Here is a 15,334-nt window from a genome sequence, read left to right on the forward strand (position 1 = left end):
CAGAGAATTAGGCAACATGCAAACTATACTGGCTCTGACAGACTCATCTCAGCTGGGGCAGGATCACATTCCTAGACCACCTCTCCATATAAATGACAGCAAGCAAGAAGCTGGAAAAATTGCAGCACTTTGTTTTAATGCTTTGCAATCTGACTGATGTGTACTTTTACCAGAGGAGCACAATATTTCCTACTTAAATGATATTTCATCTGCTAGGTAAACATCCCTCTCTCTCTCTCCATCACTAAGAGGTTAAAACTACACTGTTGACGGTCATTTACTGTATCCCAGGGGTCTTCATGCTGACTGACGGGCTATTCAGCCCTAAACACAGGCCTGGGACTCCTGAACCTTGCTGCATCCTTCCTAATGAGCAGCTGAGATCAAGAAAAATACCAAACCTGACCACTGACTGATGATCACCAAAGAGCCCACCACTCTGGTGATGCTCTTCTTTCAAACCTGAAGTATCCGTTGCTTCTCCACCATCCTTCAGTAATAGCAGCAACTCCCTTCCTTTCATCACCAAGTATTTTTACCGAGTTCAACTTCCTTTCAGTGGAAAGGTATTATTCTAGCCTGATCTTTTGTATTAAATCCTGCCTTTATCCAGCCCCTTTTCAGGCAGTAAGCTGGCTGTATGGCTGAGGAACACCACCCTAGTCTATTCTTCCCTTTCGAAGCCTTTAGGACATGGGATTAGTCACACCTCTTTATCACGCTGCTTGGCCATTCTGAAAAGGAAAAAGGTATTTTCATTATTTTATTGCATTTAACCTAATGGACTCATTAAAGAGAAATTAATTTTGTCAGGGTAATTTTTTTTAAATGAAAAATGCAGTTTTGTACAGGGAGAACACATCTAAACCCACCGCACTGAGTGACTAAATAAACTCATCAGTTCATTTCTAAATATATTAAACAGAATCTGGACTTTTGGTGGAATTAGACTTAGCATATTAATTTCTATTCACATTCTGTGCAACAATGGAAATATTATTTTTAGTTCATGGCCATTTGGTTCATGACCCAGTGGAACAGGATTTCCCCCCCACCCCCTGCCTTTTTTTCCTTTACATGTAACCTAAGGTTATATTTCTGATGATTGCTCTGAAACCTTTATTCTCTTGAGCTAGCGTTTAATTTATTTTACGCTGTTAATATAGTTCTAAATAAAGTTATAAAGAAAGAAGGCAAAGTGATAGGACTTCAAATGTTAAAAAATACTGGATTTGATCATTACTATATAAACCGTGTATTCAAATCCATAAAACTGTACCCCTAGACACTTACCATTATTAATTTCAATAGTTTCATAAGACTAGTCATTTTCACAAAAACAAACACCTTGGCAAGTGTCTGTCAGGTCAGGAAGTCTACTTTCAAATCTCAGTGCCACCAACTGGTTACAAGATTAATTAAAAATTACGTGAACATTCGCTTCAGGTTCACTAACTGCCCTTTGCCCCACCTGGGGAAGGAGCTTAAAATTGCCTTCCTTAAGAAGACATGCAAAGGTTTCCCCAGCAGAGGGATACTAGGACAAAATAAACTCAGCGTGTGAAACCCAAGGGAAGCTATTATATGCTTCACACATTGGAAATCAGGGAATTCATTTAAGAACATGAATAAAGATTCAGAAAATTGTTTTCAGCTACCACTTTCAGAAAACTCCAATTAAGTGGGTTGGACACTGGAAATGAAAGGAAGCAGAAACTACCCCATTCTGGCAGGGGGTCTGTGAACACAAAACCATTTCCAGATTTAAGAAATGCTTCAATTAAGTTGTTTCCTAGTGCTCATTTCCAGTGTAAAAACTACATTTTTTTTCACCCTCTGTTACACCACAAGGTAAACGTGGTGGACTTAGGCCAAAAGGCTACACTGGTACAGCAAGAGCAACAGAAACATGCACTAAATTAAAAAGAAAATTTTAAAAAGAAAGAGGAAAAGAGAAAAGAACAAAAAGAAAATGATTTTCTAACCAGGGCACTAAAGAACCTCCCTGAAACATGCTGTGTTACTACTAAACAATATATCATGGCACTCTTCAGCTTTCTCAGTAGACGTCCAACAAGCTAAAAACTGAGCAGAAAGTCTTCATTTCTCTCAGCATCCTGTATCCTCTGGAAGATCTGGTCTTTGCTCCCTACGCTATGCACTACGAGTCAGATGTCTGCAATACCACTTGCGGTCTGAAGATGGGTTCTTCTCTCCTGTGCACAGAAGCGCAAGCGCAGCCACAGGGTGAGCAAACCAGAGTGCTGCTGTGGCCAGCCAACAGCTTGTATTGCTCCACCAGCAGACAGTGAGCAATCTGCATGACAAACGCATTGGGAAATAAAGCAGCACGCTGAGTTTCATTAATTCTGAACCAGATTTTCATAAATGGAAGCAGACATCCTGGCTGGTCTGGCTTTGCCACGTGGTCCTGAGCTGATGACGGACTTCTGCCTGGGAGACGTATTTCCCAAACCAACAGGAACCAGGTGAATGAGAAAGGACAAGCCTGCATTTGTCAGAAGAGAAAGTTTAGGTTTAGGGTTTAGGTAGAGCAAGAGTCCACTAGAGAGACAGGAAGGCACCAGCTTCCAAGAAAATGACTCATTCAGTCCTAATAGCTAGAGAAAGGATAACACAATGACAGTTTCCACTAAGGTGACAATGGGAAGCCACAAACACATATTGTGTTAGTTAAAAAAGGAAATTGAGAGGCTCTTCATGCATGCCAGTAAAGGAACTTCTTTGGGCCATGCCTACTCACAACACTACACACACAAACCTGCAAAGGAGAGGGAAAAAAGAGCAGGATCTCAGTTTGTGATACTGTAAATATTAATCACTTTATTATTAATAGCTATTATTGATATGCATTAATATATATGAATACTGTGCTCCGTTTTGGGCCCATCAGTACAAGAAGGACATTGAGGTGCTGGAGTGTGTCTGAAGAAGAACAATGAAGCTGGTGAAGGGTCTGGAGCGCAAGTCTGATGGGGAGCAGCTGAGGGGCTGGGGGTGTTTAGCCTGGAGGAGGCTGAGGGGAGACCTTATCGCTCTCTGCAACTACCTGAAAGGAGGTTGTAGTGAGGTGGGGTCAGTCTCTTCTCCCAGGTCACTAGCAAAAGAACAAGAGGAAATGGCCTCAAGTTGTGCCAGGGGAGGTTTAGACTGGATGCTAGGGAAAATTTCTTCACCCAAAGTGCTGTCAAGCATTGGCACAGGCTGCCCAGGGAAGTGGTTGAGTCCCCATCCCTGGAGGTATTTAAAAGACATGTAGCTTAGGGACATGGTTTAGTGGTGGGCTTAGCGGTGCTAGGTTAACGGTTTGACTCGATCTTAAGGGTCTTTTCCAACCTAAACGATTCTACAAATAATACAATGTTTTCCCTGACAAAATCATTGCAGACAAATGTGTTCCAGTAGGAAAGAAGAGACTGTTGGAAGGGAAAATCACATGGGAAACACACAGAATGATTAGGCAGAATTATATGGGAAACGCGTGCTGGAAATACGTGACATTTTTCCTTTCATTTAAGACGCCTGGCTGAGGAAAGAGGTGGTGCTCCCATCAAGTGGATGTTCCAAGAACCTCGGGGAAAAGGATCTGGGCCATCATCACAGAAAACCTCTTCCTCTGCACATATTTCCAGGGATGAGGTTGCCCATAGGAACCCCTTCAGCACTAACAGGTAACAGACACAGGCTGATGACAAGCAGCAGGAGCCAGAACTGCAGTTGTTGCCACTCATATTCAAAGGCAATTCCAAAAGAAAAATTAGAGAAGCAGCCCTAAGATGCTGCTGCCTTCGCTACATATCCTCCCGCTGTCAGCCTTCCCAGAATACACGAGAGGCCATATACAGCAGCCATAAATACGGGGAGCTAACAGGTACTTGCCTCAGCTCAGCTGCTCTTATCTGACGAGAAGCCTGGAGAAAGACAGAAGTTTCCCCAGCATAAGTGGATTAAAACCACTGTTCCAAGGAGGGATGAAGAAATCACTTTCCCGGGATTTGCTATTCTAATTAATTAGAGCAGCTTGACAACAAGGGATCAAGGCTCCATTTTAAGAAGGCAATTACCAAACTCCAACACCTTCCAGGATACTTATGAAATCAATTCTCATCCAAGACAGCTGTATGAAAATAATGTGCATCTGTGTTGCATTGGCATGAAGAGTACCGTATAACCTGAATAGGTGGGAGAAAAGGTCTATCTGCATACCTCCAGAGCTGAGGGGACTGATCTTTAGTTCTGGTGCTGTTAAGCCACTCCTGCAAGAGGCAAAAAGTATCTCCAGTTTATAAAGACACTTCTGAAAAGCAGAAAGTTTTCTTTTGGGACATATCAGATAAGACATATTTTTATAAGTTGCCTAAGGAAGATTATATCACTGCATTTGTGCAAAAAGCTCTTCCTTTGAACTGATCAATTTGCAGAACCCCAAAACTTTTAATAAATACAAACCTCCAAAGTCAACAGCAATCTTGCTCAGATCAGTTGGCTTCCAGCAAGTCTTGTTAGCAATTTCCTAAAAGACTCTTTATTAGGGAAAAGGCTATCCTGAAAAAGACTAAACACCCTCCAGCATCATTTCTAGAGTTTTTTTTGTGTGTGGCAACAGCCAGAATGTCACTTTTTATGTGTGATGCGTAACGAGATCACATTCCAAATGTGCTTGTATGATTGTGTTGAGGCCACGCATCCATTTGAACAAGGTTTGTTCAACAGACTTATTTCACATGGACTGGTAAGCAATTCAAACTGGGTCTTCCAGTGCACAGCCTGCTCTGAGACTAGTAATCACTCCATCCTGTTACTCTGCTATACGCAAATTTAACAACTAGTGAGATGAAAGGCTTGAAAGCTGCCTGCCAGCAGCACTGGCACTGGGGAGAGACTGACATAGTCATGCACCGTTGCATTTTAGTGACTTGGACCTGGGAAGGATTTGGATGGAGGTGGCTGGGAGGGCTGGGCTGTGACTGGGAGCTGCGGGCTGGGAAGGAGCCCCACAGAGAGCTGAGGGTATGCTGCACCCTCCAGTGAAGGCACCCTGGACAGGCGCTGGCTGCCTATTGCTATGGGGGATAGGGGCACGCAGCGGAAAGTCAGAGGAGCTGCAGCCCTGTGAGAGCAGATTCCCCGGGAAGGCAGTCTCACAGCCCACCCATGGGGCAGCGGCTGGGAATCACTGGCAAACACGCATTCCCAAACTGAAAAAATAATTATCTGCCTAGTTTCTTTTAATTAAGATCTTGACTTATCCACCACTCCAGGATATGCAGATGTTTGGCTGCTGGGATATATCAACACACCTGAGCACTGGAGGCGATTCGTCTCTTGGCTTCATACCTCAGCAGGCAGCAGAGAGGGGCTCCCATCCTGTAATAGCTCCGTACCCCAGCTTATGGCATTGGCCATGTCTATGGATGGGAAGACTTTGTTATTAATAGTAGCTCTGATGCTGCCTTGGTAGACATTTTCATATGCAAATTTTGGCATATTAAAGGTGTTCCGCTGTTCTGGCATCCTTGCATCATCTAAGTGCCAAAGCAGCATGCAGTGTTTTACACTTACGTAAGCAGATAAAGTTTTTGCCTCAAGGATATGGTGTTCCAAAGACAGTGATAACGTGATGGGAAATGACAAGGAGCAGTGGAGAAGGGGGGTAGGGAAAAGAAAACAAAAGAGACAAATAGAGAAGAGAAAGAGCAGAGTACTGCCATGGGAGGACAACCCTGATTTTTTCATTTCAGCATGTAAGATGTTTTCCCCAGGTCACCTCTCCTTAGAGGCTTTTAAGTTATTTTTCTTGATCACCCTCTTCTCATCCTCCACCTCCTTAGGACTGCATTTTGCCTCCTCTGCACTTACAGAATAATCAGTGCTACTCTCTGTAAATGTGACTGCTGGAGTCTGGCCCCTGAAGAGTAGGAATTGGCTTCATGCAGCAAAAGATGAGATTAAGGACAGAAACTGCAGATTACTTAAACAAATTTATCCCTTCAGTTTATCTCTTCCTCCGCTTCTTCGGTTTCTGTTATTCAGGCCTGTGAGGTACAGCATCTCTGACCAGATAATATCTATTTGAATCAATGCCTTCAGCTGGAACTAATAACCCCACCACCGTTACAGCAGCAGGCCTCCCTCTGACAACAAGGTGGGTGCGCACCCCTTTCTGTCCCACGCTGCTTCCAATAACTGGTGGCTCTGCAAAATTTTGATTTGATTTGCAGCCAAGTCAAGTATCAATGAGTATAAAGCTGTAATAAAATTGCTACTGAAACCTCTCTTCATCCTTTGACACAAGCAGTTCTGTTAGGACTGCTTTTTTATTTAATTGTTCTTTACTAATTCGGGGATACTTATGCTGTCAGTCCAAGATTCTGTTCTCACTGATGAAAGACAAAATGCCCTAAAAAGGAACAGCCTATTAAAATATAACTATAATACAACTAAAATTTAAAACTTCCATGACAAAGTGATAAACCCCTGAAAACTAGTGTTGTGATGGAAAGCCTGACACATTTGTATTCATGAAGAAAAAAACCCATTTATTTCATAGCCCACCTAAAAAACCTTTGGAAATGAATTTTGGTTTTGTCTTTCTCAGAATTAAGACCTAGGAGATACTAGTAGAGGATAAGAATGTTCTGAAATGCTTGATGTATTAATTTTAAATATGTACTTACGTACATTCAGTGCGTTCTCCTGAGCACTTTACTTTCCATACCATAATACCTTAGTGAAATTGTTTTCTGTGATTCATACTGGGATTTTCTGCTACGGAGAGCTTACAGCAAGTCAGCGTGACACAACCGTGACAACGTCATATGGAAACTTCATCGCAATGCCTCACATCAAACTCACAACATATATTCAATAAGGTGGCCATCGTCATCAGCTCACTAGTATCACATACTAACGCAATAATAACAAGGCTTTGATTCACAGTAAATATACATTATTAGCATATTGTATTTACACCGTAGCAGAGGTACTATACTTGGGTCCTCCTGCTCAGTATGACGAACATTATCTGGAGTTTTCAAAATTCCCTGCAGACAGGATGAAGCCCATATGGAGTTACGGTGTTAGACAAAGTGGCAGACGAAAGCCCGATACTGGCAGTCCCAGCCCCGCAGCTCTGGCCGCCTGCTGCCTCGCAGTGTAAGCTCGGAGAGGGGCTTGACGCCGCCAAGGGCTCAGGGAGGACCGCTGAGCCCCCGAACCCCCGAACCAGGCAGAAGAGAGGTGGGGGATGCAGCACCTCAAGGCAGGGGCAGGCTGTCCGGGCGTGCGGGACGGGATGGATGGAGGGATGGATGGAGGGATGGATGGCTGCAGGGAGGGATGGAGGGATGGATGGAGGGATGGATGGCTGCAGGGAGGGATGGAGGGATGGATCGACGGATGCCTTCAGCCGCGGGGCTGGGCGCAGCCGGGGCTGCCCGGGACGGTACGGATGGATGGATGGATGGATGGACGGACGGACGGACGGACGCCTGCAGCCGCGGGGCCGGGCGCAGGGGGCGCAGCCGGGGCCGCAGGGCGCACGACGTGCGGGGGAAGAAGCCTCTGGGGCGGAGGGGGGCAAGGAGGCTGGTCCCGGGGGGACCCCCGTGCCGGGGCGGGCAGGGAGCGAACCCCCCGCCGCCCTTACCTGCGCCGTGCGCCTTTCCTCCGCCGGCTGCCGCGCCGGCACCGCCCCGGCCGCCCAGCCGCCGGCTCCCGCGGGGCCGTCCCCCTCCTCCTCCTCCTCCTCCTCCTCCTTCTCCTCCTCCTCGTCGTGCGCCCCCCCGGCGGCTCGGCGGCGGGGCCCCGGCGCGGCCCATCCGCGTCGCAGCCCCCGCAGGCCCAGCAGCGCCGCCGCCCCCAGCACCAGCGCCGGCCAGAGGAAGGCCAGCAGCCGCCCGGGCAGCCCCGGGGCCGCGGGCACCGGCTCCCCCGCGCCCAGCGCCAGCCGCGCCGCCGGCCCCAGCATGGCCGCCCCCGGGCCGCCGCTCCCGCCGCGGACGGGGACGGGGACACGCGCCGCTCCGCTCCGCCGCGCCGGGAAGGTGCGGAGCTGTGCCGGGCGGGGGGAGCGGCCGCCGGCGGCGCGGGGGGCGGGGGGGGGTACGGGGGGCCGCGCGGACACGGCTGTGCCCGCGGGAGCCTCGTTGCAAAGGGCTTGGCCGTGAGGTTGCGCGGGGAGGGGGGGGGCGTGGGACCCCGGGCGCGGCCGATCGCCGCGGGGGGGATGTTCCGGGGCGGGGGGGAAGGAGTTAATGCGCCGGATGACTCTTTCCTATGGAAGAATGAAAGCGGTACATTAAAGGCGAATGCGGCGCGGCTCAAAGCGGCGGAGCTGCGGGCATCAGCGTTGATGCGAGAGCAGATGTTTGGCCGAGGAGCGGGGTACGCAGGGATGTTCTCAAGTGACACATTTCTGCAAATTCTCCAGTCTAGACAGAAGAGTCTTTAGGAATGCACGTCTGCTCTCGGGCGCCGTTACAAATATGTCATTATCGAGCAACATCCCTATGATGATTACAAGGATTGCCTGTGTAATGCAGCGCGTGATGCGTTCTCATCTAGTGCTGATCCTCAGAGAAACAACAGTTTATTACAGCTAGCAGAATGACAAGCAGAGTGCCTCAAACCACAAACCTCTTTGCTTTGCTTTGCTGGATGGAAAATTTCCCCACCCACCTGATGCATAAGTGCAGGTGATGCTCTCAGAAAGCCTTTTTTCAAAATCTTAGAGCTTCTTTTAAAGTGACAAGGAAAAGACCTCTAAGATCATCAAGTCCAGCTGTCAGCCCAACAACCCCAGGCCTCCTAAACCATGCCCTGAAGTGCCACGTCTACACGTTTTTTTGAACACATCCAGGGATGGCAACTCCACCATCTCCCTGGGCAGCCTGTTCCAATGCCTGGCCACTCTTTCAGTAAAGGCATTTTTCCTAATATCCAGTCTAAACCTGCCCTAATGCAACTTGAGGCCATTTCTTCTCATCCTATCACTAGTGACCTGGAAGAAGAGACCGACCCCCACCTCACTACAACCTTTCAGGTAGTTGTAGAGAGCGATAAGGTCTCTCGTCAGCCTCCTCTTCTCCAGGCTAAACAGCCCCAGTTCCTTCAACCTCTCCTCACAAGGCCTGCTCTCCAGACCCTTCACCAGCTTCGTTGCCCTTCTCTGGACATGCTCCAGCACCTCAATGTCCCTCTGGTACTGAGGGGCCCAAAACTGAACACAGTATTCAAGGTGCGGCCTCACCAGTGCCGAGTACAGGGGCACCATCCCTGCCCTGCTCCTGCTGGCCACACTATTGCTGGCACAAGCCCGGATGCTGTTGGCCTTCTTGGCCACCTGGGCACGTGGCTGGCTCATGTTCAGGTGGCTGTCAACCAACACACCCAGGTCCTTCTCCACCAGGCAGCTCTCCAGCCACTCCTCCCCAAGCCTGTAGCGTTGTATGGGGTTGTTGTGACCAAAGTGCAGGACCCAGCACTTGGCCTTATTAAACCTCATACAGTTGACCTTGACCCATTGATCCAGCCTGTCCAGATCCCTCTGCAGAGCCTTCCTACCCCTCAGCAGATTGACACATTGAGATGATAGTAAGTAGATCTTCACTGAGCAGATCTTCTATCGAGAAGATAGTAAGTAGAGCTTATTTAAATGCAACAGCATAAAAAGTCATGTTTGTAGTAAACCCAGAACAGAGGAGGTGAGGGTTTGTCTCTCTTGGCTTTGTTTCACAACCAGTGGGGACTGCTCTTTTCTGATTGCGTATCCAAGCACTGAAGCTCAAACCCAAACACGAGACAGCAATGGGAAAGGTTCATTAATCATCCTTTTGCTGGAATATCAACTCTCCAGGGACCACAGACTTATTATTCCTGTATCCTGGGCCTAACTCCAGTTCATCCTGAACAGGCCTAGGTTTTGAAAGCACAATAAGGTGTCATAGCACTCTAGAAATTTCCAGGCCAAATACAGGAAGATTGTCAATAAAATGATGTGCTGAATGGCTTTATGGGGAGAAGAAAGTTTTGGGAGGGAGGAAGGGAGAAATGCTTAGTACACAGGAGAGGGCTGGGGGGGTTGGTGGTCCTTTGAACACTGTTGTTGGGAAGGGAAGCTTCTGTTTATTAAACATGGATCCCACAAATTATCTGTCTTCTGTCTGCCTGTCTCGTCCTGCTTATCTTCTAAAGCCTGTTGTTCAGCAATGACTAGTCTTGTGGTCTGAAACCTCAGAAATGTCAGTGTTTCTGTCCCTACCCTGGTGCTGATTTCTAATTGAGAATATGCCTATCTGGAGACCTAAGCTGGTAATTGAATAGTCATGTGCAAATGTCAGAGACAGGGGCGATTCCCCTGAAGTTGAAAGATGGCAGTTATAGGATTAGTTTTATGACATTTTAATTTTATACTTGTCTCTTATTTTTTCTGTGCCTTGATTTCTCTGTTCATAAAATGAAGATACATCTCTCCAGGTCTGAGCTGTTGAAGAGCATACAATCTATACCTCGGATCATAAATAAATATCACTACTTTCAGCTCATTTAAATTAGTTTGCTTTTCTTTTTCCCAGGGAAACATAAACTGAAAGACATTTCAGGACTCAGCATTGTCTAATTGAGTATGAGATTACGGCTTCACACCATTCCTTTCTGTTTCTTTTTTTTCCCTCCACAAAATAAAGGCAGTTACTGTGGCTGGTCTGTAATGGCATTTATTTTCAAAGATAAGCATCTCCATATTAGACCTTTTCCTAGTATTAATACAGGCTTATTTAACGACATGCCACTTATAGTATTGGTCTATGAAAATAGCATGACTTATCATGATGCTGTATTATATGGAAGCCTGAAATTTTATTGCAAGCCTGAGAAGATATTTTTCTACTTATGTGTGATATAAACTAATTGCAAACATCCAATGGGGAATTGTTCTGCATTCAGACTCAGAAAGAAAGTCCAATAATCAGGAGCTGGAACCATCTATTTGTTGCAGATCAAAATGCAGTTAATGTACACTGACAAACTAGTGCAGTCACTAATGCCTGCGGGCCATATTCGAACCTGTCTGCTTCCGCATGCAGTTAGTCCTCTGAGGTGCTGAAACGGTGAAGGTAGGCTTTGGGAGTTTTTCTGGAGAAAAATCCAGGCTTATCAATGTTTAAATATTTCATGAAAACAGTTTGATTTTGACAAAACCAGATAGCAATTTGGGGTCGGGGGGGGGGGGGGGGGAGCAAAAGTCTTTTTTTGACCAATTTTCATGATAAAAGCAAAGCATAAACTTTTATTTCAATTTTCTATTTTCTACTGAATTGCGGACAAAAATAAATTTTCTGAAAAAATAGGGAACAAAATTGTTTTAATAGCATGTCACAGAAATTATAAGATTGTGACCTGATGTATTAGCAGTATACTTAAGGGTTCACCCATAGAAGCTAAGACCAGTACCCTGCCCTGATGCTGAATACCTATAGCCTTGCTTGGGTTTAATCAATAGCAACAGCTGTGGTAGAAAAATTACTGATTTCACACAAGTCAGGGAGGTAAAGAGGAAACTTTTAAACTGCCTCAGCAAAAAACACCTTTTGAGGAGCAGCGAGAAGACCTCTTGGCAGTATTTCATACTCTAATCAGCTTCCCTGACAGTTCAGAAAACTGTAGCTGAAAGAAGGCAGGTGAGTTTTGTTTCTAACAGCTGCTGAGAAAGCCTTCAGTAAGGGGAGAGAATGACCTGTCCCTTCCCTACTAGAAGCAATAGGTGCTTACCAGGTTGTTCAGAACAGATACTTCTCTTAAAATTACAAGGCTTCATCTTCCCCTGAGACTATGGGAATTTGGGGTAACTATGTGCAAAGCAATGGGGTTTTGCACTGGTTTAAGCAACGTGGAGCAGCTCTCCTTTCCGTCGCCAGTTTCTGAGCCCTCAGTTGGGAGTCGTTTCTGGAGCAGACGGGAGGATGTTTGGACACAGCCGAGATCAAAGCGCAGGTCTCCATTTCAGGCATTTGTGGGTAATGAAATGCAGAGCAAGGACGTGTCCCCTGGGCACTAACTCCTGCCACAGGGCCCTGCTCCCGGCTGCGACCCTCTTGCTCTGCCGTAACGAAGCTAATTAACAGGCTGAGATGATCTCACAGCCCGCAGCTTATTTACAGGCTCGAAGGGACGTTTGCACCAAATCCTGAGGTTCATCTGCTGATGTACAGGAGATGTATTCATAACATATTTGTGTAGTTCACAAACTTTTCCCATTTTTTCTCCTGTCTGAAGCCCTGGTGCACTAGTGACTTTCCATGGCCAAACATGAAGCTGATGAACTACGGAGCTTGTTTGGCTTATTGGTGAGGAAACCGAGGGACATGCTAGCTGCACGCCTGGCAAAAGCATGTCAATAACCAGTAATGAGGGACGAGTGCTACGTCTGTTCAGACTATTCAGCTCTTTGCATGGTTGCCCACGTGGCCAGGTATTTGCCGTTATATAAGATGATTAATTCCTTGACAAGTTGATATCTGGCCTAGCAGTCTGGCATTTCCTTTTGGCATCTGTGGCTGCTTTGAGGAATGCAGCTTTATAGATCTTTATTAATTATCTAATAGCTTTTCAATCTCTTGTTTCAGTTTCAGTACGTTGGAACTGGTGTTAATTAATTACAGATCTTCGGCATACCATTCTTAACTGATTCCCCTAGTAAATATGTTTAACACTTGCCTTGGTTTCCTGTGCATTATTCATTCGGTTGGTAAGTGATCCATCTTTGTTTGCTGTCAAAGTCTTTGAGCTGGAAGAGGACTTTAATCATGTTACTTGGCTTTTCTGAATAGGGAGAAGAAATGGAGTCAAATAAGCACACACTGGTAATGCAGTCAAAGAAGAACCATGGCCTGGGTTTCTTTCACCAATAAAAAGTTGTGCAAGCTTCAATTTCCCTTTCATTTTCATAAAGAACATACTGGAAACATCTATTCAGCCAAAGACGTGAAATTAAAACAAAGAAACAAAAGCATCTTGAAAGGAGGAAAGAAGGCACTTTCCCAGCTTATGCGTTAATTAAGACCAGTCAAAGAAAACTGCTTCAAAAGGAAGGAGGAAGCCAGCAGTAAGCATGGCTGCAACTGCTTTTAATAGGCTATAGCAATGACATGCATGGTAGACAAAGTCATAGCAGGCATTAATGCAACAATGTCAGTTCAAAAGGTACAGCGAAAAAGTTGGAGGAAAAACTGAAGTTACTGAATAGTAAAATTGTTCCACTAGCAGATTTGTCAGCAACAGTATGGGACGAAGGAACTTGTTTAGCAGAACATGATCATCTTGAGAACTATAAACACTGCTGGTTTAAAGATAAAATCAAAGGCCTTGAAAGCAAAGCAGAGGTAGACATAAAAATATGCATAGTTAGCTTTCCTGAAGGCGAAGAGGTTTGCATCCCTGTCAAATAATTCAGAAAGCTGTTAAGTGCCCCAGGTTGCTCTTGCACCCTTAGCACCCGCTCTTCCCCTGGATGAAAGCCTGTGCAGAGCTGCATGAATATACAGCAGCACTGGTAGGTTTTCTGCACACCCCATCAGCAGTGGAGATCTGGGAATCTCACAGGATAATTTATTCCCTTCCCCTCTACAAAAGAGTTGAATGCAACCTACAACATACTATTATAAATATTTTATACAATTAAAAAAAAAAGGATTTGTCTAGCAGCAGAACACAGGACTGTTATTATGTTCTTTACATGCATATTTGTTCTCAGTGCTGTTCAGCCTGTGTCCCTGATCCAGCTGTCTGGGAAACCAGCTGGTAATTTTCTGTTTCTTTTGACAGGCAGTTCAAGCTCTTGCTTTAAAAACTTCCTAGGTCCCTTCATCAGAGATCAGCAGCGTGCGTGCATTTTTTAAAGATAAAGATGACTACAGGGAAGTCTCCTAAAATCAAGATAAGTGTCTGTCCTTGCTATATGCCAAACTGGCACACGACACGGTGAGCACAGAGGAAGTTAGTGATGACACACAGTTTATTGCTATCAACAACATCATTCAGAGAGATGCAGCTGACACACTGGAGGGAAGCGATTGTTACCCTCAGGGAGGCTTTGGTGTCAAATATGCATGAATAAGTATCCACTGAGAGTGGCTTACGCTACAGTGTTCAGACAATATCATATTCTAGGTATCAAAGGCCACAAAGTTTTGCCCAGATATGCTCACATAACCTCTGTATCTGAAGAGGATCTTCCACTTTGATCTGGAGACTTGAAGGTCTGAAAAGTATACTGCATTCGCCACATCCTTCATGGTTTCTTCTCATGTTTAGTCATCTTCCACGTGAAAAAAACCCTACATCTTGTTGCTAACCTAATGTTATCTAATTTCACTTTTCCACCACTGATTTCTGTGACTTTCTGTGACAGAGATACCCTTCTCGTAGCTGCGGCATTCTTCCTGAGAAAGTGCTTCTGTGTCACACGTATGTTACCTCTTAAACTCCCTTCTGATAAATAAAAGATATGAAATCTCTTTATATTTCTCACCAAAAGGCATTTCTACCAGGTCTCATGCTATTTTTGGAGGCTCTTATTTTGCACATCCCCTTGACACCCTTTTTCTGGATCATCATATGGAGAGGTAATATTCAGCCTGTTGAACTCATTCACTTGTTCCTAGCGTATACCTTGTGGGATCGTTTTATCTCTGTTTTCCACACCAACACATTAGGGGCTCCGGTGGAGATGTCAGCTCATGTTTTTCCTGCTTCCTAGCAAGTTTACTGATTTCAGTTGAAAAATATTTATTGGATTACTAGAGTAAATGGCATCTACAAACTAGCAGGCTTCGCTGGTTGCCAGCAGGTGATGGCCCTGTACTCGGTTCTTTCCTCTGCAAAGGAGAAATAATGTTTCTGCACCGCTTAGTCTATCTTGTCAGCTCAGACTAATCTCATCACAATGTTGGGAAGAAAAAAGATGACATTTAATCTTTTTGTGATTAACAGGGAATCTGGAGCAGTTACAGATAGATCTTTTTGAGGATACTGAAGAGATATGTCATTGTTGCATAGGCTAGTAGCCTTGGTCAGTATGATGACATCAGCAGACAAAACCCTGATGGGTTAGTGTTGTTTTCAGATGGTCTGTCCCATCGTATCTGTACGGCAGGTGTGGTCAGTGGATTAAAATTTGCTTCTGCACTGTTTGCAGTATCACTTTCTGTAATGAATTATTATTATAAGTGCATTTGATTTCTGATATTCCTGGCACACCTCCTGAGAATAAAAGCAGCTTACAGAGGCTGTATTTACATGGTGCTCTGTAGGTACA

General features: G+C 45.5%; 1 protein-coding gene across 2 annotated transcripts in view; it reads right to left on the reverse strand.

The window, feature by feature from the left end:
- LOC135312681 (protein LYRIC-like) overlaps positions 1 to 8,133 on the reverse strand; it is a 31,361-nt gene extending 23,228 nt beyond the window's left edge. For both annotated transcript variants that reach the window (XM_064448108.1, XM_064448107.1), the window contains exon 1: positions 7,670 to 8,133. In XM_064448108.1, the coding sequence (XP_064304178.1) occupies positions 7,670 to 7,990 (321 nt within the window). In that variant the 5' untranslated portion in view covers positions 7,991 to 8,133. The remainder of the gene's footprint in view (positions 1 to 7,669) is intronic.
- Positions 8,134 to 15,334: the final 7,201 nt, after the last annotated feature.

Source organism: Phalacrocorax carbo, chromosome 3 (assembly GCF_963921805.1).
Source record: "Phalacrocorax carbo chromosome 3, bPhaCar2.1, whole genome shotgun sequence".
NCBI classification, from domain to species: domain Eukaryota; kingdom Metazoa; phylum Chordata; class Aves; order Suliformes; family Phalacrocoracidae; genus Phalacrocorax; species Phalacrocorax carbo.